Raw genomic sequence first — 23,915 nt, 5'->3', positions numbered from 1 at the left:
GATCATTTTGTAATATTGGATAACATGAAAGTATTATTTATATTAAGTTATTAAAATGTTCTAAAAGTTTATAGAATAATCCTAATTATTTCCAGGATAAATAGGTATTTCGAAATCTACCTACGCCTGTAGGCTGTGGTGTAAGGGATATTTTTACATCCTCGTCTGTTTCGGTCCTCGTGTTCAGTGATCCTCCATGTTGCACGGTGTTGCTCGGGTCGGCAGAGGGCGGAGCGGCGACGACGACGACGGAGAAGGCGGCGCCCGTGATCGACACGAGGCCGGCCCAGGCGTCGGCGGCGCCGCAGGACATCCGCCCCAGCAGGACCGCCCCCGGGCTGGAGGGCAGCGGGTCGGGGCTGGAGCGGCCCTCCGGCCAGGCCGGGCCCGCCGCCAGCTCGCCCGCCGCGCTGTCCAGCGTGGTGGAGGTGCGCGGCGGAGCGCTTTCCGCGCCTCCCAGCAGCGTCGTCAACGTCGTGCTGGTGAGTTCCCTCCTCCTCCTTCTCCTGTTGCCACTCCTTCTCCTTCCCCTTCTCCTCCTCCTCCCCCTCTTCTTCTTCTCCTCCTTCCCCTTCTTCTCCTCCTTCCCCTTCTTCTCCTCCTCCTCCTCCGCCTCCTCCTCCATCTCCTCCTACACCTCCTACCCCTACTCCTCCTGCTCCTTCTCCTTCTGCTCCTTCTCTGCCTCCTCCTCCATCTCCTCCTACCCCTCCTACCCCTACTCCTCCTGCTCCTTCTCCTTCTGCTCCTTCTCTGCCTCCTCCTTCATCTCCTCCTACCCCTCCTTCTCCACCCCCTTCTGTTCCTTCTCCTTCTCCTCCTACTCCTACTCCTCCTTCGGCTCCTTCTCCTTCTTCTCGTCCTCCTCCTACTCCTACTCCTCCTTATGCTCCACCTCCTCCTCCACCTTCTCCTCCTTCTCTGCTTCCTCCTCATCCTTCTCCTCCTCCTCTTAATTCTCCTCATTCTCCTCTTCCTTCCCCTTCTCCTCCTCCTCCTCCCAGTGGCACCTTGTGTTGCACCTGCCGTCGTCTGAGCCAACTCACGCGCACCCTCAGGGTCACCGAGCATCAGTTGTTCGCACCACCATTCAAACTTGATAGCTGTTCGCACGGCAATCCGCGGGCCTGGAAAACTCCTCGCGGGGCCCCGCGGTTCGATGCCTGGATCTGGCAGACGGACCTCGAGGCTCGCGATAGCTGTGACGGCAGCACAGTTGCAGCTCACCCTGCGGCGTTTGTTGCCTCTGATTAAAGCAACAATACTGAGAACCTGTCGTCTGTCACCGAGACGGGAAGCCTAACATTCGCCGACCCCCGAACGAGTCCCGAACTGGAAACCTGAGAAATTCGAGTTATTTTCTTGCTAAACGAATTCATCCTAGTAGAAGAAACATTTTTTTATAACATGTGTTAAGTTATATAAAATTACTGACTGAAAAATATGCATATAGGGTAACATATTGTATTTTTCAAAGTTTTTGATAGTTTTATCTTTAAGGGGGTGACAAAAAGGGTGTAAGTTCCTTTTTATAGTACTAAATCATATTTTTGAAACATTTAAGACACACACAGCCTGTGCATTTGTTGGTAGGAAAGAGTGAAAATCGATTGCAAATTGTTGATATCAGAGGAAAATCGTTTATACATACATATTAATTTATCGGATGATGATAAATCTTCAGATGCCAAAACATGGGTGTGACAATATTTCGTTCCTTTGTTAAAACTAAAACAATATTTCTTGTTTTTTGGGGCATAAACTTGTGTGCAAATGCATGTTGAAACACTGAAGAGACTGGTCTGAGAAAGTTGACGGGGAGGTAAGACAGGAAGTCGGGCTAGGCAGTGGCGGATCCAGGATTTTGGTTTGGGAGGGGCTTGACCCAGCTGAGGCTAGACTTTATCAAGGCAAACACTAAAACAATAGTGGACCCAGATGCTTTTGGAGGGGGCTTGAGCCCCTTAGCCCCCCCATCTGGATCCGATACTGGGGCTAGGGATCCGTGGGAACGGGAGTGTGTCACGCTGACCGTTTGGTGCGCAGGGTCCTCAGGTGCTGGCGAGCAAGGTGGAGGTCAAGTCGGCGGGCTTCAAGGCGGTGTCCAGCAAGGTCGAGGTGAAGACCGGAGGTCCCAAGGCGGCGGTCTCCAGCAAGGTGGAGGTGAAGACGGCGTGGCCCAAGGCGGTGGTGTCCAGCAAGGTCGAGGTCCTGAAGGAAGGCTTCAAGACGACGGCGTCCAGCAAGGTGGAGGTGGTGGCGACGCCGGCCTCCGGCGTCGTCTTCTTCGCCGACCGCCAAACAGCCCTGCCGGGCCCCGCGCGCGAGGAGCTACACTTCTCGAGCGTGGTGGAAGTGCGCTCGTCGGCGGAGGAGCCCGCCATCTCGGGCAACAACATATTCTTCGAGCCCGAGTACGACTTCCTGTCCAGGCAGCCGTCGGAGGTCGTCGACGAGACCTACAGGGTACGCCGACATGCTCAACATCACTTTTTCATCCAGGGGCGCAACAACAGGGGGGGGGGGCAAGGTTATTTTGCCCCTCCCCCCCCCCCCTTCTGAAACCTTGAAGTGGGGGCAAACGGGGGCAAAGAAAGTGCTGTGTAATCAATTTTTAGATAATAAAACTGCTTAAATAGCACCATTTTCCACCTTGGAATACAAATTTTCCGCTGGGGAGGACCCGCGGACCAACCCACTTCAATAAGGGGGATCGATGATTCTTTAGAAAAAGGTATATCTCCCCCCCCCCCCTTATGGAAATTTAGTTGTTGCGCCCCTGATTTCATCGATGGGTCCCAGGCTTCTATATTCTTCAGCACTATTATACAACGTCAAAGTCAATAAAGTTAGTTCACGTAAGAAATAGCTTGAAAAGAGGAAATCGATAAATACAATGAAATGTAGATGAACAAGATATTTTGAATAGAACTTTGTAACAGCATTTTTGTTAGTTTGCAGCAAAACAGATTGTTATGATAAATGATGCAAGTGTATTTCGTTTGCACAACGAAAGTCAAAAATATTTTTGTTCAGTTCGATTACCAAGAGGTGACATCGCCGTTGCGGCAGTTAACCGCATTAAGACGTTTAGGCATGGACGACACTAAACGGCTCAAAGTGTCTGTAGGAATATTTTCCTCGTTCCTTCAGATAATCCTGTAAATGTTGTATATTGCGGGGATGATGTTCTTCCTATTAAGAACTCTACAAATATTCTCTGTAGGAGACAGATCCGGACTTGCTGCTGGCCCGCTCTAAAACAGGGACACGTTTCTATACATTGCCATGTTTGTGTTACCTTCGCCATACGTGGCCATAAATTATCTTGTTGGAAAAGATGATTGCTTCCTGCCAAGCAATCGCTTCACTTATGGGCATAGATTCGCGTCAATAATTCACTCCTTTGCTTTTCACCCTATTGCGATGAAACTTTGGTGAGTTTTTACGTGCATGCCCGCGAAGGTTTCTGAGTTAGCACAACCATTTTATAACGAGTGACGCTCGAATCGTTTCAACAAAATATGTGCATTTCATACGTTTTAGCGGCAGTTCGTGTGTTTTTTGATGTATGAGTGCACACACATGACAGAATCGAATTGAATAAAATATAAAAGAGAGATATAGATAGAGTGATAGAGCGATATAGAGGTATAAAGATACATTGAGAGATAGAGTGAGATTGAGAAATAGAGAGATAGAACGATATGCATGGAGATATAGACAAATATAGATCTATAGGTACATAGAAGAGAGATATAGAGATAGTGGGATATATAGAGGAAGATGTATATAGTAGATAGAGAGGTGGAGAGATATAGAAAAGTAGATATATATAGATGTAGATAGAGATAGAGAGTTATAGATATATAGAGAAAAATTGAGAGATATAGATGTATTTGGAAGGATAGAGAGATTGAGAAATGATTTGTATATGTGTGCCTACTTCAAACAAATTACAAATAAACTTGTAATGAGGCATTGCAATGGTAGTACCTGAACACCCACATGTCGGACAGGTGTTCAACCTGAAGCCGAGCGCCAGCAAGTTCTCGCTGCGGGCTCCGCGGCCGACGGCGGCCAAGGCAGGCGGCGCGCCGGCGCACAAGACGCGCGGGGGCCCGCAGCAGCAGCAGCAGCCCACGGGGCTGGTCACCCGGCTCGGCGGGACGGTGGTCAAGGACGGCGTGACGACGGTGCACGAGACCAAGGTCATCGGCACCTACATCTCCGGCAAGTACGCGCAGGTGCTGCAGAGCACTTCGCGCGTGCACCAGGGCAGCGGGTGAGTTTCGCGAGCAACACCGCTTTTTTTTTTTTTTTTCCCCCATTCACTAACCTAAACTACACAAGATTTCTGGGTGCAAAATATACATATATACAAGCCATGGCCCCCACAAGTGTGGGGCTGGGTGGACCCCTGGGTCTAGGGCTCGGGCCTCGTTTATTTTTATCTCAGTGTGTGAAATTATATATACATACTCGTTGTGGTTATTTTAAAGTAAAATAATTTGATAAATAAAGCTTAGTTTGGACTTATTAAATTAGGAACCATAATTTTACACTGTATCTTCAGGTTAAATAAGATTCTAAAAAGAGTGTAGGTAAGAAATAACCATGCAATTATAATGTAGCACGTGACTGTAAAATTGGGAGGAGGGGGCCCGTTCTCCGATCCTGGGTCCAGGGCCCGTAATCGAATGTGGAGGCCATGATACACATGATCTCCATGAATTTGTGTACACTGAATTAAGAATTTACCAGAAACATCTTGGAGGGAAATAACGTATCCTAATTCACTTGAAATATTTATTGCTTACATTTCGAAAATTGTTTTGAGTTTATAGATTTATTACCCAACACTTTTGTTACCACATAACACTTATAAAATTTTAACTTTAAAATTAATTAAATATTATAATATTTAATAAAATATTAATATATTAAACATGTAGATAAGAAATTCGTAACAAGTACATGCACACATCACTACCATAATTTACGAAGCAAAGTTATGAAACTTAAGTATAGTGCGGTAAATTCAATTGTTTATAATTGAGTGCAAATATTTACTATTATATACAGGAACTATTTTTTTTTCTGGGATTATATTTTTTTAGCTAAAAAATATTTATTTACAACCTTTATGATGTAGAGAACAAAAATTATATCTTGTCCAAATTTCTCTAGTACACTTGTGGTGTAAGCAAGTTCGCAAGTAAGTGGCTGTGTTATTAAACTCAGACACCAACCTAAAAACCCTTCCGAAATTCCTAAGTAACAAGCGAAAACACTGTTATTTATTTCAAGTTCGTGTTTACCCAGTTACAACAGGAAACTGAACTCGGAAGTTGAAAACATTGTGTGGTTTCTACGAAGATTGAGTTAACTAGAGCTACGAAGAACCTTTAGTTTATTTGATGCTTATTCATCGTTGTAAATTTCGTAAATTTACTGAAATTTCTAACCGTGTGTAGGTAAATGGAAATGTGATATTTAGGGCCCTGCGAATTTCACGCTGTTATTTGGATAGAAGCTGGACTGCAAACCCTGTATCTCTCACTTTGCATTCTCTTTGGACTATGGGTAGTTTCGACATGCCTTAAATGATATGAAACCAATAACAGTCATTGAAGACATAAATTCCTCAATGATGTAAATTTCCAACCAGGAAGTACAGTATGTCCATAAAAGAATATCACAGTTATAAATGTTAATAGTATCAACTTTAAGTGTTGCAGAATTTTGGTTCTAGGTCACAATTAAAGAGTAACTCAAAACAGTTTTAGATAAGCGGATGTGTAAGTACTGTTTTGTTGTTGTCGTCTCGTTTGCAGCGCCACCAACGCAAAATGGCGACTCCGGAGCGTAAAACATTTTGTTTTCTGCAACTTGCTAATAGTGAAACTGTATTTTCATTTCAACGTACGTTTCTTTTTAAGTTTAATTGTGATCCCCATTAGTCAAAAACATCAGCTGGTGGTCGTGATGACAGAGCTCTTTTTTTGCTAATCTCCACGTTCACCTGACATAACGTCATGCGATATTTTCCTTGGTAGGGCTTTATAAAAGATCGTTTCTACTTTCCGCCACTACCTAATGATTTGCCAGAGTTGAGAAGCATAATTGATGGGACTAGTTAGTGCTTCCATTACTCCGGACTTGTTAGCCATATGTATGTGAAGAACTGGACGTTAGGTTGGTTGTATGCCGTATAATTAAATGTTCACAAATTGAACATTTGTAAGAAAAACTGGGTTAGTTTACTTTCAATTTGATGTACGATTTTTGTAAATAGTCTAGTTTAAACTGTTGTGATATACCTTTGAAACTGGGACATTCTTTCATGGACAGCCTATTTAATTTTGCAGCAGCCAATGGACACCGAGTACCGGTTTATTTGTGTACGAGTGTGCCGAGTAAATTCTGGTACCAGATTTAAAGAAAGCGAATCCCGCAAATATATGGTGTTATGTCACAAAGTCTTCATTATCATCAGTCACTACGGTTATCAATGCCCACATTTCATCCCAAAATTAACCGGTGTTAGTGCAGTTAAGAGAGGCTGATGAGAATGTAAACTTGCGACTGCCATAAATGGTAAATTAATTTCACTGCACTCTTTTCCAACTGTGTACACCCTTATCTCGTTCTAAATGTATTCATCTCATGCTAAATAGTTAAGAGAGAGAGTGCTGGGAACAGAAATACACCGTAATGAATTCCAACTTTTCATCATAGCAGTTTTTTTTTCAATAATGTTTGAAAAAATGACTTTATCAAGGCATGGCATAAAATTTAATTGATGTCCGGGATTGGTAGTGGTGGGCTGTAACAGATGTATTTTCTGTGCAAAATCATTTACATTTAATATTAATTAAATTTTTAAGATATACTGCAGTTGTAACAAAAATATAAACTATCAGTATTTGACAGCTGCACAAAATTTATTAATTTTTATTGATTCTTATTTAAAGAAAGACATTTTTTTACTTGCAAGCATAAAATATATTTATAACCTAAAGCTGTTGAATACGAACTGGTGTAAGTCTTTCCTATATACACACCTCTAACTCTTAGCCTGCTATGCTGCAGTGATTTCATTTAATCGTTCAAGTGTCGATAAATAATCTAAAGATAAAATTGTTACGAAAATCACCAATATTTTTAATGCTTTTTTTTTTGTAATTTTAAATTAATAAAACCTATTAAAGTCGACCAGAAAAAAATACAAAAATTCGTGAGGTTAAAATAATTAATTTATAAATTCACGCAAAAACTCCTGTGAGTGAATAAGCTGAACACCACCTGAAAAATTGAAATTCACCTTCAACATAAAAACTTCCATTAGGTAATAAGCTTAATTTCCATAATGGGGTAATGAAAACTTTAAAAATATATTAACTAACAACTATGAAAAATTCAATGTATTTATATTATTAAAAGCCTGAAAGTTGAAATATTATCACGTAAATATTAAATTATAAGTTGAAGTTTACCAATCAGACGTATAGGAGAATTTAGTTTATAATATTTGGGAAACCAGATGTTTAAATATTTATGACAAAGGCTATCTCCAAGCGATTAGTTAAACACTTCACACTGCATGCTACATGCTCAAAGTTTATTCTAAATTTAAAACATAAATTGGTGTTTACATTTTTTGAAATCACTAAATAAGGACATCTTGGAATTATAATTTTTTTTAAATTCTGAAGATTGATTGAAATCTTTATTTTGGTCATGTGTCAATAGGTACGTGTTTGCACTGTATGTCATTGAGAAAATTCGAAGAACGGACATTTGTTTTTCCAAATTTAGCATCTTTAAAGCATAGTACGCAATTTGATGGAATGCTTGAAGTCAATACTGACTAATACAAATAGTTTATCCTGCTTAGTCACTGGCGTTTAGTATCGAATTCATAATTCATGAGAATGATAAAAACTGCACGAGTACTGTCAATGAACTCAACCTTGTGATCCGAAAACAGATTATAATATTAAAAAATCTAAAAAAAAAAATCGCCAGATATGTGTAACATCTAACCTCGGTTAACGAGCAAATTCACGTATTCTCACTCGTGCCTCGGACACGAATTTTAACGCAGAAATATTTAAAAAAAAAAATCCGAGCGTGATAAATATACCCAAACTGTGTTCTAGTATACATTTCTGTACGCGTAATCACACGTAGTTCCCCCATCCGCCGCTAGAATTCGTTGCCGGAGCAGCTGCGTCGTGTATCGAACCATTCGATTTGCAGAGCGAAAATTTGAAACTAGGTATGTAATGGAACGGCTCCGATAAAAGCGAAAAAAGACATGTAAACCATGGCTCTTGGCTTTCGTGAACGTTGGTTCGCGCCATCGGTCACAGATGGCAGCACTCCTGCCGAGAGCTGAGACGCCACGCGCGGACTGGAGACTGTGAGGGGTGTGATTGACGGTGGTGTTGGGTCCGCCCGCAGCAGCAAGCCAAAGGTGTCGCCGACGGCCGCCCAGCGCATCCTGAAGACGGCGGCGCCCTCCCCCGCGGGCAAGCCGCGGCCGCAGCTCCAGCTCGACCCCACGCCCGACGGCTCCCTGCGCGAGACGGGGCTGCCCTTGGAGGCGCTCTTCAGCTCGTCGTCGGGGCCCAACCTGGTGCGCGCGTCCCGTCGCCCCGCCGGCCCGCCGCCGTCCAACAGGTGAGGAGGCCCGCCCTTCGTTGCCCCCGTGCTCGTCCTTCCGCGCGCGGTTTTCAACTCCGCCGACTCTTTGTCCGGCTCAACTCTGCCGACTCTTTGTCCGGTTCAACTCTCGCAACAACGTATCGCGTGCTTCATGGTATGATTAGCTGGCAATGTTGCATTTTTTTAACCATTTTGTGCATTGTGGATAAGGAGAATTAAATGTAATATACAACTGCAACGTTTTAGGTTTTAAGTTAATTTTACTGGCTGCTATGTGACATGGTTTAATTTCTTAAAAAAAAACCAAAAATTATTTCTGAAAGGATTTCAGACCATACCATAGCATCGACTATAGGGCCTATATCATTTTGTTGAATTTCGGCCGCTATAAAATAATGACCTGTAACGGGAACATACGCCCTTAAATCCCACACGATTCGAAAAAAACTGCTTGAGATATCAGAGTGGTGTTGGTTTACGAAAAGCATTAGATAATACTTTGATGGTTGATTTATTTATTAAACTGTGTTATTAAAAGATTGAAAAGGCTAGAGCGTGTGTTTACAGTTGTTTTTTTTTTAAGGCTTTCAGCACTTGGTACAGATTCATGAAAGCACCCAAGAGACATAAATTACGTTTTTTCATTCCTCCACCATATAATGTTAATGGTTAACACTCAAATATCACATTTTTCCCTCGCACGATATGAATACTGCACGCCAGTTCAGAGCTTTTTGCTTAGAGCACCGCTTCAATGACGAAATAAACCCCTTAGGCCTCGTTTACGTTGTTCGATTAAAGAGGAAGTGTATGCGGGGCCCGTCGTGTGCTCAGCCTTTCTTTCTCCAGGCCGTTCGCACAGAAAGTGTAAAAACGTACGACAGGTGTTTCGCGAGCTTCTCTCGACTGATCACGGCAAGCAGTGAAGTCGAACGCGTGGCGACGTGGAAAGTATCGAGTTGGGGGAAACAGCGAGCGGTCGATTCGCTGGGCTTGCGACCCAAACCCAACTCGACCCTGCCCAGTGCTCACCCGACCGTTCACATCGATACAGCGACAGGGCGAGAAGCGTCTCGACCAGTGTAAACGAGGCTTCAGACATGATCAGGGGCGAAGATGCGAGCACAGGGCATTAAGGCCCAACTACACCCGTCGAGTTGGCTAGCCCATTTTTTAAGTGACAACGTCTAATAAATCGATGAACGCCGGCTGCACGCACGAAAAAGGATGACTTAATGTCCCGAATACGCTCATTTTACGCTTGCGCCGCATCTATCTCTCTTCCACTCGATTGGAACAACCATCGATTTGACTTTTTCGAGGCACATTAAACTTGAAACACTCCCATTCGTTTCCTACTTTTCCTATCATCGTCCTATCCTTAACAGAATAACACAGATTGGAAGAAGATAAATAGCAAACATGTATAAAAGTTATAGTTAAAATAATCTGTTCGTTAAAGTAATAAATATATTTGAATTAATGAGTGCAAATAAAAGTAAATTTCATTTCACTCCTTCTTTGAATTCATACAAAATAGTGATAATTCAATAAAAATTATTCCATTTTATTCATAAAAGTATGCAATCATTTCATCAATGTTTTGTTATGACGTTGTCAGGTTAAACTATTGTCCGTAAACCGACTTTACAGACACCTTTTATTTTAATTTTTATGTTCAATTTTAAATATTGGGATGCACAAGAATTTTTTTACCAAAATTTAACCGTCAATAATACTTCAAGAAAATATATACCGATAAATGGTTGAACACACAACATCGGTATACAACCACTCACTGACTGATACACAATTAATTCAAATATTTTATGTTAAAAGCAAAATTTTTAAAAGTTTAGTTGAGTTTAATTTATAACATGTTGGAGTATTTATTGATTCCGTTACTAAAAACTAAAACGCTACAAAACTAAAAAAAAAAAAATATTTTTGCAAAACTCCGTTCCCCCGGAGAAACCCCCGGAATGGCCACCGCATGGGGAGCCCAAGAAAATAAACGGGCTCCCCATTTGGAAGCCACCTGGAAGGTTTTTTTCTGTTCCACCCACCGTTTCTTTGGTAGCCTGACTTGTTACAAGGGATTGTATTCATACCAGAGAAAATGCCACCATTTTGTCTGGGCAATCCGCCTTGGAGGAGCCGGGGCGCGAACCCGGGTCCTACAAGTCACAAGGCAGGCGCTCTACCCCAGAACCAGAGTGGTAGAGCGGATACTTGCAGTCTTCTTAACACTGACATATTGTTATTCCACGAGTTTACTGTAGTTTCGTGTGTCATCAACACGCGCAGTAACATCTAACCTCGGTAACGAACAAATTTATGTGTTCTTATGTTGTTCGTTAAGCATGAATTATGTAATTTCATAACAGTGAAATATAATTTGTGTAACTAGTCTGGCAATTTTTTAGTTGATTTCCTGCAAACAAACATACAGTTCCGCTGTGCAATAATTATGTAGAATTATAGACTAGTAAGAACATATGTAAGAGCTTGCACTTTTGATGGTAAAGTTATTTGGAAATAAATGTTAGATATAAAAAGAGTGTGTTTAGTTAAAATATGTGTGTGATTACAAGCATGAAGTTATTGTATAAACATTTTATTTATTTGGTTTTAAAGCTACAGAAAAAATACCTTTTTTATATTACTTTTGGCTTTATTTTGTTTTACCGTGCTTAAAATGCACAGCTAATACTGGAAAGCTATTCAAACAACTGTTTGCAAATACCTAAATATTGGAGAAACTGGGGCAACACGAAGCATAAATGGTAACACTATTTTGTAGTGATACAGTTATATTCATGTAAATGTACAAATATAAGTTTACATTAATATTTCTGTTCCATTTACAAATAAAATTTACGGTGCACAACGGCAAATAATAACTCAACGATAAAAATTGAAAAAACAATGGCTATACATAGACGCACAGGTGAACCCAGCTATGTGAATTAACAGTGATGACAGCACATACGAAAACCTTAAGCAACAGTTGAGCGGAAGAACAGATATTTTGAAAAACACAACGATGATAGCGCAGACTAACACAGTAAATGCATCCTAAGAGAACAGTTGCGACGTTTCGGGAAAGAGATCTTAAGGCACAAACAAACTGATGTTTGTCATGACATACAGTTTAATGAGTAATAGTGTATGTCCGAAACTACATCCTGAATTAATTTACCTATTACTTATTTAAAATGTTGTTTGTCATTGGAAATTTTGTTTAATTAACTACACTGAATTTGTTGATTATCACTGACTTTCTTTAAACAGATTTGTGTTTTTTTTATTATCATTACTGATATTTCAGTGCTTTTCGTGTATGTGAATTCCCGTAACTAAACCGAAAATATTTTCTGTACTTTTACAAATGATTCCTTTGGGAACCAGTTGCCAAAAAATATTTGGTAATATTACAAGAAACATGCTGTAACTTTATAAAACACATGGCTATGGTTATTTTTTCATAAATAAAATAATATAGAGTATTTCTTAAGTAAATTAGCATATGTTTTTTTAGAATTTAATTGAATTTCATTCAAGCATAATTTTTTCAAACCATGGAGAAAATAATGTAATGTTAAATAATTGTGCTGTCTTTGGTTTTATAATGCTTATTAATGTGCCGAGTTAATACTTGAAAGTTATTCAGGTAATGGTTTACAAATAACTTTAACTATTGGAGGTACTGGGACAACACAAAGCATAAATGCCTGGATAAGAATCCGAACCCAGTATTACTGCGAACACTATTTTATAGTGATACAGATGTTTTCATTGAAAATGTACAAATTTACAAATATCTGTAATTTTACATTAATATTTATGTTCCATTTACAAAAAAAAATTACAATGTATCTTGCATTTTGTGTCAAATGTTTTTCAACATATTTTTTATGAACACTTGCGTGACCTTTCACAGCTTAGTAAACATCTGATCACAACATGTGAACAAACAACAAATGCAAGGTAGGTATAGAAATTAATTTACAGGGAAAACCCTCAAATAATAATCATGGCAAGAAAAAGAACTTGCTGGAATACCGCTCTTAGTCAGTCTCTTCTTTCTTTTTCATAGTGACTCTGCTCTAAAGAATAGCCATTAGTAGCAGAAAATTTAAGTCATCTGATATCAAACTTGTGTTGCTCTCTACTTTCATTTTCATAATGACTATCATAACGAATAGATATTAGTAAAAGAAAAACTTAAGACAACTGATATCAAGTAACCTACTCTTTTATCATTCAAATTAATAGTTTTGTTTATTACTTTATTCCTATTTTAAGCTTATTAAAAATTAAGTTATCCAGCTTTTTAGTTAATTATGTTGCTGTTGAACAAAATACTTTAATTTAAAGATTTTTTTTTACTTTTTAGTTTATACAACATAGAAAGCGAGTTTTTTTAAATATAATTTTTATACGAATCTCAACGTTTGACAAAGCAATACAATGAAAGTATGACTAATAGAGTACAGTTTAGACAATGCTTTGAAACCTCCTGTTAGTTAACAATCTCTCTATACGCTTGGAATGAATATAGTGCGTTAGTGAGTCTTCGCCTCAACCCAACGAGCTTCGCCTTAAATCCAATTTTTTTTTTGTTCGCACGTTCACGCAAAAAAAAAAGTCTTCATTGTATGGATTCTTTTTTTAAAATTGAGCACTTCAGTCAAATTGTTGCGATGTCAGGGCCGCTGGGATGTCAGTGTGAAGCCGAAGCCGTCGTGAGGTGTGTGACGCCGGCGAACCGCCGGGGCTGAGGCGAGGTCACGGTTGTGACGCCGGCGAACCACCGGTCTGAGGCGAGGTCACGGTTTGAGACGCCGGCGAACCGCCGGGGCTGAGGCGAGGTCACGGTTTGAGACGCCGGCGAACCACCGGTCTGAGGCGAGGTCACGGTTGAGACGCCGGCGAACCACCGGTCTGAGACGAGGTCACGGTTTGAGACGCCGGCGAACCGCCGGGGCTGAGGCGAGGTCACGGTTTGAGACGCCGGCGAACCACCGGTCTGAGGCGAGGTCACGGTTGAGACGCCGGCGAACCACCGGTCTAAGGCGAGGTCACGGTTGAGACGCCGGCGAACCACCGGTCTGAGACGAGGTCACGGTTTGAGACTCCGGCAAACCGCCGGGTCTGAGGTCGAGGTCACGGGTTGTGACGCCAGATAAACCGCCGGGTCTGAGGCGAGGTCACGGTTGAGACGCCAGATGAACCGCCGGGTCTGAGGCGAGGTCACGGTTTGAGACTCCGGCAAACCGCCGGGGCTGAGGTCGAGGTCACGGGTTGAGACGCCGGATGAACCGCCGGGTCTGACGCGAGTTCCCGGTGTTGCCGCAGGAACAGCCTGTCGCGCTTCAAGGGCCGCGGTCGGGACAGCCAGGAGTCCAAGGACTCGCAGCAGGAGCCGGGCGGCGACGAGGATCAGGATGCGCCGTACGGCGGCAACAGAAGGTCCTCACCGAGGGCAGGGCAGCGCCAGGCGTCCTCCGCCCGCCACAAGACGGCGCCCTCCAAGCACGGGTGAGAACCACGCAGGACATTGTCTCGTTTGTTAAAGCCAACACTGCCACTGCTAGACGTGTCGTCGGCCAACCACCCAAAACCAAAAACTCCCAAGTCTAATACCCAAGTTTTTACATGAGAGACAAAAAAAAAACATTTTGTTTGGCATATAACGGAAAATACAGATATGCTTCCAATAAATTATAAAGAAAGAAAATACACGGAGTAAATGATTTATTAATTTATTTTTAAGATATACATAGAAGGTATTGAACAATAATTATTAAGAAAAGGTTGTTTTTTTTTAAAGTCTGGTAGACGTCATTTCGTTCACAATTCGACTTTGGGGATATTTTAAAGTCTGTGTGTCGGTTATTTATGAACCAAAGTCATCTAAAACACCACGGTCTCAAAAGTGGTTTGGATAGTAAGTTGACGATAAAGTCTTTTTGAGTGATGGAACTCCAACAAAATGAAATATATATAGTGCATACTTTTTTTTTGCATAATTAACTGAGAAATATGAATTTTTAGTCAATTTTGTGCTGTATGGAAAAGGAGAACAAACGGAATAAATAACTGAACATTTTTGAGTTTAAAGGAAGTGCAGGTGGCTAAAGCGTGGGATGGTTTGAAATTCTTTCAGAAAAATTTATTTAATTATATTTATCCTTTAAAGCCATAACAATTCTGATGATTTTAAAAGTTTTTTTTTCTGAAAGATATTAAACCATAACACATAGCAGCCAGTAAAATAGACTTGATACCTAAAAAGTTCCAGTTTTTCATTAATTTCATTATCCTTGTCCATACTGCACAAAAAAGTTTAAAATGCAACTTTCACAGCTTATTACGCAAAAAGTATGCGATATGTATATATTTTTTTGATTTTGTGAAAGTTCAGCCACTCAAAAATTTGGGAACTTTAGCCACATGGAAAGTAAATATAAAAAAAATTCCTGGAACAGAATATACCATTAAAAGGGAGGGTGCGTTTCGAGTACAACATTTCTTAAGCAAAATAATCGTCGAAATTTTACTTTCAGGTTAGTTTTAAAAACTTTGTTTTTTCTCGTTTTTTTCTTCTTAAAACTAACATACAATTTAAGATATATATAAAGTGACAATAGAAGTGACAACACAATACACAGACAGACATACAGATGTGTATTCTCTGGGTAAGCTATTCCATAACACCCCCCCCCCCGGATCAACAATAAGGCTCCTCTAAAAATATTAAATTTTACATGGTGGAAAAAATTTCATAACAGCAATCGAAAGGTATCGACCAGCACTAAATATTTTTTTGCAAGATATTTTTGTGCAATTTTTTGCCTGTTAATGTATGTTTTTGTTTGGTTTTTTGTGTCATTCTGTAAATGGCCCCCAGTTTTGTGATGGCACGTAAAACCAAAACAAATAAATAAATAAGAATTTTTTTAAATGTTTTTGGAGCAGATAAATAAAGAAAACTAAATGAATTATAGAGCTGAAACATTTCATTTGTACAGATTACTTAATTAAATTGTTTTAATTTCTTTCAGAAAATTTTGATAATGTTTAGCTGTCAAAATCCCCTCCAAGCACTGGTACAGCGTAACATAGGGTGTCTGCATGATTACGTGGCGACCGAAGAATCTTGCGAGGTGGGGGGGGGGGGGGGGTAGGAATTACTATAGCGAGTAGTGAGCCAGCATTTCATTAGCTCAACGCTGAATCGAGCATTGGAAAAAAATAATTCCAACTTTTCAAAGCTTTTTGTATTTATCTTCAACTTTATGAAAACCTCATTTATTACTACCTACTTTTAAAAAAAAATGCAAAACATAATGTTTAAGGATTTTGTTCGTGCTGTGTTGCGCGTGTTGAATCTCGGCGGAACGAAGAGTAAAATCGTTACTTAAATTTCAATGTATAAACGTTGAAGATTTTAGTGTGCCGATCAATATCCTATTATGAATGGTTACACGGGACACCCTGGCCCAGCCTCGACGGGTAGTCGTGACCCTGTGTCTTCGCCCTCCGCAGGAACAGGTTCGGCGGACGGCCCACGCAGACGCCCGAGCTGGCGACGGTGTCCGTGTTCAGCGAGTCGTCGGCGACTAGGCGCTACCAGCAGTCGTCGCAGCGGCGCGGCGGGTTCCGGCCGTCGGGCGCCACCGCCGCCCCCGCCGCCGCCGCCTCCTCCTCCCCGGCCGGCGACCCGCCCGGCGGCCGGCGCGGGTACAAGCCGCGCGTGAGCGCCGCCCCCGCCGCCGATGCGCCGCCCAGCCACACCACCAGCCTCTACAAGTTCAAGTTGTCGCGCCCCGGAGGCGGCCGCTGGCAGTACAAGACGTCGCCCAAGCCGCGCGTCAACATCCGCAAGTCGGAGGAGGCCGAGGCGGCGTCGTCGGCCAGCTCCACGCCGACTCCCCCGCAGCAGCAGCAGCAGCAGCAGCCGCAGCCGCGCTCCGACGACGGCGGCGGCGAGTCGCACGAGGCGGCGGCGGTTGCGGCGGCGCCCGTCGACGTGGAGGTGGCGCCCTCGGGGGCCGACAGGGAGGCGCAGCCCGTGCCGGAGGAGACGCTCAACGTGGAGATCTCCACGCCCGCCGACTTCAAGGACGTGTACTACGAGCTTGCCACCATCAAGTCGCCCTACACCTTCCAGGTACCGCTGTCCGGACACTGTCCTGTCGTCCCGTAGTCGTCGTGTGTTCCGTCTCCACACACACCCAGCAGGTGTTAGCAAAACTCTGACGTAACACGTCATCACAATGCATTTCATCTCCTTCTTAAGATCCATTAATCATTGCCGCTGTCGAACTGATTTGACTCCCTATTCTTGGATATATTGTTTCACTAGCTCGTCGTTTAAACTTTCTTTTTGGTTTCTAATGTTAATCGCCTAGACAGCACAGAGAATTCCGTGGAAAGGAATTGTATAGGCCAGAATTATGGGCTGTATACACAACATACGAGCACCCATCCAGCGATGACTTGTGTGAGTTAAAACCCACTTACCCCCCCCCCCCCTCCCCCCAAGAATTTCACGGCTCCCCTTGAGAATCATGCAGATTTGGACGCTGGTTCATATAAATACTCGTCGAAATAGACGTATGAGTAGCTGGTATGCTGCATGCCCCGTTTTCCAATTCGACTAGTGTTTGGTATTTCATTATACCTAAGTTCGTTTTAATATGTCTATTTATCTTTTAGCGATTAATAATAATTTTAACAAAAAAATTCTGTTTCTTTGGAGTGCTATTGTAAACAAACACTCGTAGTCTTGTTTAGATACTTGCCTCCCAACAAGGGGATCCGGAATCGATTTTCGGCAGAGAAAAAGTTTTTATATTTCGAGACGTGGTGGACGTTTCTATGACCGCGAGAATTCTAGCGATATTCCCGTTTCCCTTGCCTGTTCAGTTAGTCAGATTCCCGATTTTCGTATCACAACACTCCTCGTCGTCTGTTACAACCTCGATTTCGACTTGACGCTAAGCCTTAAATCATTCATTAGTTGGTTTCATTCAATCCCACATTCACGCCGCCTGAATTGGAAACGCCTGTTGTCAAGTCGTGAGCCAATGTTGGAAACACGTGTAGGATACGAGAATCGGCGTGTATAAATGAACGCATTGGTTTGTTTGTTTTTGTCAGGGCTTTGCGACGCACGATAATTGTGGACTTCGAACCACAGATTCGGTGTCCATTAAGGCCCCCGCCTACCCGGGCTTACACATGGTTGTGCAGAGCTTAAGAGAAAAAAATTTGACGGTATTTAAAAACTGCTTAAAACACAAGCCGTGTTTTTTTTTTACGAAAAGCACTCAAAGACACGTTAATGACGGATTAATATTTCTTCTGTTATTTTTAAAAGAGGGAAAAAAATGGGTAAAACGCGTGTTTTTCAAAATAACCTTTAGGCACGAAACTCCCGGTAGAGATTTATTTATTTATTTCTTCAACATCCAATGTAATGGACGTAGATCCTAGGTGAAAGGGCAGAGGTGGTTTGACGTCAAAACTAAGTTCTGTGGAAATCTTTCTGTTATTTTTTTTAAAGTTCGCCGCTTATCGCATGCGCGCAGGCGGAAATGTGGGCGGTGTAAGTACAACATCCAGAGATGACGTGTCGGTTAACGTTACGTGCGAAACTCTCTGGCCCCTGTCCAGGGCCGCAACTAGAGTCTCTGGCACCCGGGGCATGAATGGATTCATGCGCCGCCCCCCTCCCTCTCTTTTTTTGCACATACCACACCAATAAAGCGGGGGGTCCGGGGGCCCTCCCACGGAAAAATGGTTCTATGTTGAGACGTTATATTGTAAATCAAGATTAGACATTCCTGGCATGCAAGTTAAAAAACGTTTTACCAGTTACCAGTTGTAGTCAGTGGCGTAGCCAGGATTTGTGTATGGGGGGTGTTAAGAAGCATGCCGCCCCCCCCCCTCCCCCCACGGTATTAAAGCGGGGGGTCCGGGGGTCCTCCCCCGGGGAAAATTTGGATTTTAAGATGTAAAATAGTGCTTTTTTTAGCAGTTTTCGGTACTTAAATTTAAATGTTGTAATGGTAAAAATATTATTAATTTTAATATGAAATTTGTTTGATTGATGAATAAGAAATTAATTAAAGATTTGGTGCTAAGGGGAGGGGGTTGAACCCCTAAACACCCCCCCCCCCCCCCTGGCTACGCCCCTGGTTGTAGTAGGAAGGAATTACAATGCAAGCGATTTCGGCGCCCCCACAGCTTGTGCGCCCGGGGCGTATGCCCCGCTTGCCCTCCCCCCTAGTTGCGGCCCTGCGCCCTGTCTGACGTGACGGTCGCGACTGGAATCCAGATGTTGAGGTGGTGGTATAGTGGTGAGACACGTGTGCGCGTGCGCAGGTGGGCACGGTGAAGAACACCCGCTTCGTGACGGTCACCTCGACGCTGGAGCGGTCTCTGGCCGGCGCCAGCGAGGCGGTGCAGCCGTCCGAGCCGCTGACGGAGAACCTGCTGGCCAGCACGACGGCGCCGCTGTACGCCAAGGAGGCCGGCGCAGCGCTGCCGCTCGACTCGGGCGTCGCAACGCTGCCGCCCGTGGGGCTGGCCGGCGACGCCGAGACGCCGCCGCTCGAGACGCTCACCGAGAGCTTCAGCACGTCGCAGCTGCTGCTCAAGACGCACGTGCTGCCGGTGGTGCGCGGCGGCAGCAACACCACCTGGTGCGTGGTCCCCCGGCCCCCTTGCCGCGGTCTTGTAACACCACGATCCAATATTCAATCATTCCGCCTCATTCGGTTTAGTTATCCTTGTTCACGCGCGCAGTTAACACCTGAATGCTATTTTTTTTTTTTTCCGTTCTCTTAGAACATTTTTCCTTTGTTTTTCTTTGTTTGTTGACCATATTCCTGTTACGGAATATTTTCTGGTGTTTATATCCTTGTTGACAACAGCAATTATTTCTTTGCTTAATTTGTGGTTTTTTTTCTGTCTTTTGGGTTTTTTTTATTTTTTATTTTTTATTTTTTTTTTTAGTTTTCTTCAACAGAAAAAGTTCTCAGCAATGGCGTACGTCAAAAAAAACTTACATCAAGTCACGCACTCCCATTGCACAAATCTTTCAAATATGATATTCACGGAACGTCTCACAAATAACTTTTAACTATTGGGAGGCACTGCGACAACAAACGCTAAGCATAAAAGCACCCGTGTAAGGGTCCGAACACTATTTTGTAACGATACGGTTGTTTTCACGTGAATGTACGAATATCTTTTTATTTTACATTTCCGTTTACAAAATTTCCATTTCCATTTTGGCCTACCAACCAATTTATATATATTTACCGAAGTACCAGCATATGTCTAATCCTACATACCTAGGTAGCTGCTTACATTACTCTATAGTTAGCTATCATATTTAAAGAATACCTTCCTGGATACGTATATAGCTACCTGCTTAAATAGATAATTAGCCACTTATTTACCTACATACATAGTTATCATTTAAAAATACAAAATGTTTGGAAACTAGTTTTTAAAATATTGTCAGGTGTATTCATAATTAAGACAATGTAACTATACAAAACCAATGGTATTTATGAAGACGATGGTATTGTGGTCTCCCAAATTATGACACATATGATGTTACGACATACATTTTGCAAGTCCCAAAGAAATGTGTTAGAAAATGTTCAATGTTTTACTTGTAGAATTACAATAAAATGCTTCAGCAACTAAGTTTCGTGGGCATTTTATTAACGTCAAAATGTTTTTTAGGCTATAGCTAGTTAGTTATCAACCTAACGAGATAACTAAATTAATTACTATCTATAAAAATAAAGTACGATGGTCATTCTATAGATAAAGGTTTGTTTCTCTAGATATTTTTATTTAAGATAATGAAGCAAATCCTATTTACAACACATATAATACCTTAGCTATTTTTCTACACAGTCGCCATACAAATTTAAACATTTGTCACAGCGTGTCACTAGCTTTTGTATGGCTTCCTGCATAATCAGTTGTCTCCAATTTGTCGAACAAGTCATTAACGTCCTCTGTCAGTTCATTGTCATTTCCATAGTGGTTCCCGGCCACAAGAATCCTTCAATTTGGAGAAAGTATGGTAATCTCTCGGAGTCACAACTGAAGGTAGGCTCGAGAGTTTATTCATTATGAATATTCGTTCGCCCGCCTCTAAACGTGATGCACCTTTTTTTTTAACTGAAGCTTCATTCATCACTTTACCAAAAAAACCTCGGTCATATGTCTGCAAAATTTCGATAGGGCAGAATTTTTAGTCATTCAAAAAAGCGTATTACAATACGAAACCTCACACTTTGCGGGATCATTCAATTCGTAGCACATTTTTTCAAAGTCAGACTATGAACAGTAGACGACCATTGCGGCTCGCCTGTTAGAGTCAGACTGGCTGAAGGAATTGGCAGGTCAATGACGCGCTGAGGGGAGAACTGCCCAGCTCCTCACATCACAACGTTATTTCCTTTAATAATGACTAGAGCCACGGAAATTTCGCGGATTCATTTAGTCGCAAGCTAGAATGCAAACCTCCACACTGTCGCACTGTGTTCATGATTGGACCGCAGTTATCTGAACACGCCCCTCTACGACCGTGAGCCAACGATGTCCAGCTAGGAGAGAAGTAAGCGAATCAGGTAGTGCCAAATAACAAGGATAAAAATGTTCTCGCTAAGAAATCAACCAATGGGAAAGTAAACACCTATAACTTTGAATTCTATCCTGAGGCCAGAGTAATCCGCGAAATTTCTGGGACTCTAATAATGACCCTATTAACTTTATTCACTCAGTGGGAAGTTCACTGACGGAGATGCCCTCGTGCCGCAGGTACACGCTGGTGCAGTCGTACCACGTGACGCGGCTGGTGACGGCCATCAAGACGCTGCCGCCCATGGAGCTGTACCACTTCGTGCCCAGCAAGACGCTCAACGAGTTCAACACGCGGCTGGAGGAGGCCGGCTCCGAGCTGCACCTGGAGCTGGACTTCGGCGACGACGGCAACTCTGACGACGGGCGCGACGACGACGACCGGCCGGCGGCGCTGCGCGCGCTGCGGCCCGACTTCGACCTCGCGAGCGTCGGCTCGGACTTCGACCCCGCGGACGTGGACGGGCTGCGGCTGAAGAAGGCGCGCGGGGCCGCCGCCCCGTCGACGACCACCTCGACGACCCCGGAGCCGCCCTCCGCCGCGCCGGCGCTCAGCCCCGACCAGCTGCAGCAGCTGGCGCTCCTCAGGTTCCTGAACCCTGGCGCCGCGGTGGCGCCCCAGGTGGTCACGACGTCGCGGCCCGTGCTCCGCGTCGAGACGGTGTGGGAGTCGCACGTGCTGCCCGTCGTGAACGGCGCCTCCACCGGCTACAGCACCATCTCGCGGCCCGTCGGCACCGTCAGCCGCACCGAGTACGAGTACGGCACCAGCACCCTCCCCGTCTTACCCGGCCTCGCCAACCCTCTGTTCCCCGCCGCGCCGCAGCAGCAGCAGCAGCTGGTGGTGACCTCGACCCCCGTCGTCACGCAGACGGTCGTCACCGCCACCGACAGCAAGGTGCTCAAGCTCACCTTCGGCGCCAAGACAGCCTACACGACCATCTTCTCCACCAAGGTGGTGCCCACCGTGATCACCACCTACGTCACCACGTCCATACCCGTGCAGCCGACGGCGCCGGCATTCCCCGGGTACTTCCCGGCGCCGTACCCTCAGTTCCCCTTCGTGGGCTGAGGGCCCCGCCCACCCGTCGAGCCCCTCCCAGGGGGTACGCGCGAGCTACAAGACTGCACGGCGACCAAGTCCCCGCGAACACTTCTAGAGCTCTCGTCGCCGTCGAGAGAGAAGTGCGCGGGTGTTTCTGATGCTCAATCCGTACAATCAACGCCTGTGTCCGCGGTCTTAACTGACAAGTCCGCGACCAAAGATATCCGAGTGTACAGGACTCTCAGCGAAGCAGAGCGCGTATACTTCAAACCACGTCTCGTCCTTTCTCGAGCAGACGCTCCGAGTAGCCAGCAAGGTTGCAAGAACCCGTTATTTCTTGTGTGTAGGTCACCGTGACAGCGACTCCCAAATCTCTCCCCCCGCCACATATTTATTACTCCGCAGACTGACATATCGAGTATTATCAGCGACGTTTCCCTGCTTCATAGGTATACTTTGAACTTAGCATTGTAGCGCAAACATCCTTCGGTGTTTTCTACGCGCCGCGAAAGACTATGGTGATGTTTACGTGCTTAAAGAACATCTCATTTTTTTTTCTATTTAGTTCGTTCTGACCATCTGGCACCATTGCACCGTGCACTGGCTACAACGGTAATGTAACTTTTGTAAGGAATTCGAAGTTTTGGACTGTTTTCCCACAAGTATATCAAGGTTACCATTTTCAAGTATACCGCGAACAGTCATACGAAGAGTAAAGCAATCGAGTGCTAGCCGTTCCAAATATTTCATCCAAAAAAAACTTCTAAGACTTTTTTTGTATTCATTTAATATGCGTGCGAATTGGTAAATAAAAACAGCGATACGTAAGCCTAGAATTTCGGCTCAGCTGTAAAAATAGAATCCAAAATCCATAATGTACCAAGATTTTTGGCTATCTCGCATGTACATAATATTTTACGACAACGAAGATTTAAATTAACTGTTTTCTTAACTTCTGGATACTATTCTCACAGCTGAGTCAAACGTAATTTGTGTGTTTGTACATATTAATTAACACACACAACAATAAGTGTTTATATGTTATAATATAGTGTGTATTTTTGTATGAAATGTAAATAAAGTACCTTAATCATAATTCATTGTCTATCTTTAAAAATTTTCTGAAAATAAGAGATACCATACTGTAGAGAGAGAAAAAATAGTTTTTATAGCAGACAGGTTTCATAACGTCTTTAAGAGACGAAACTAATACCTTATTTGCTCTTTTTGAATGGAGTAATCTTGTACAGTTTAAACTCTACATACTGGTATATAATTTTAAAAAATCCTAGTATTTTGACAATCAAATATATATATACTGTTTACTACTTGTAAAGTAAAGTTCTGGCATTGCTTTTATTTATAATAATTATTTCATATTTATTTATACTACTTAATATTTCACAGAAAATCATTTAAAGCTTTTAAAGTTTGTTTGGTTGCTGGACGTAATTTTGTAATTAATAAGTACATAAATCAAATAGGAAGCAGAATAAATCATTCGTATTATTGTTTA

The 23,915-nt window shown here is 43.0% G+C and overlaps 1 protein-coding gene across 1 annotated transcript in view; it reads left to right on the top strand.

Annotated features, from left to right (window-relative positions):
• The window catches only part of LOC134533986 (uncharacterized), a 272,010-nt gene extending 248,521 nt beyond the window's left edge, over positions 1 to 23,489 (top strand). Inside the window, exons 7-14 of the mRNA XM_063371852.1 lie at positions 226 to 482; positions 2,047 to 2,466; positions 4,020 to 4,285; positions 8,470 to 8,688; positions 14,035 to 14,217; positions 16,228 to 16,852; positions 19,072 to 19,391; positions 21,535 to 23,489. Of these exons, the coding sequence (XP_063227922.1) occupies positions 226 to 482; positions 2,047 to 2,466; positions 4,020 to 4,285; positions 8,470 to 8,688; positions 14,035 to 14,217; positions 16,228 to 16,852; positions 19,072 to 19,391; positions 21,535 to 22,426 (3,182 nt within the window). The 3' untranslated portion in view covers positions 22,427 to 23,489. The remainder of the gene's footprint in view (positions 1 to 225; positions 483 to 2,046; positions 2,467 to 4,019; positions 4,286 to 8,469; positions 8,689 to 14,034; positions 14,218 to 16,227; positions 16,853 to 19,071; positions 19,392 to 21,534) is intronic.
• Positions 23,490 to 23,915: the final 426 nt, after the last annotated feature.

This window comes from Bacillus rossius, chromosome 7 (assembly GCF_032445375.1).
Source record: "Bacillus rossius redtenbacheri isolate Brsri chromosome 7, Brsri_v3, whole genome shotgun sequence".
Classification (NCBI taxonomy): Eukaryota; Metazoa; Arthropoda; class Insecta; order Phasmatodea; family Bacillidae; genus Bacillus; species Bacillus rossius.
Note: the sequence above shows the minus strand (reverse complement) of the source record. Positions and strands in the feature narration are given on the sequence as shown.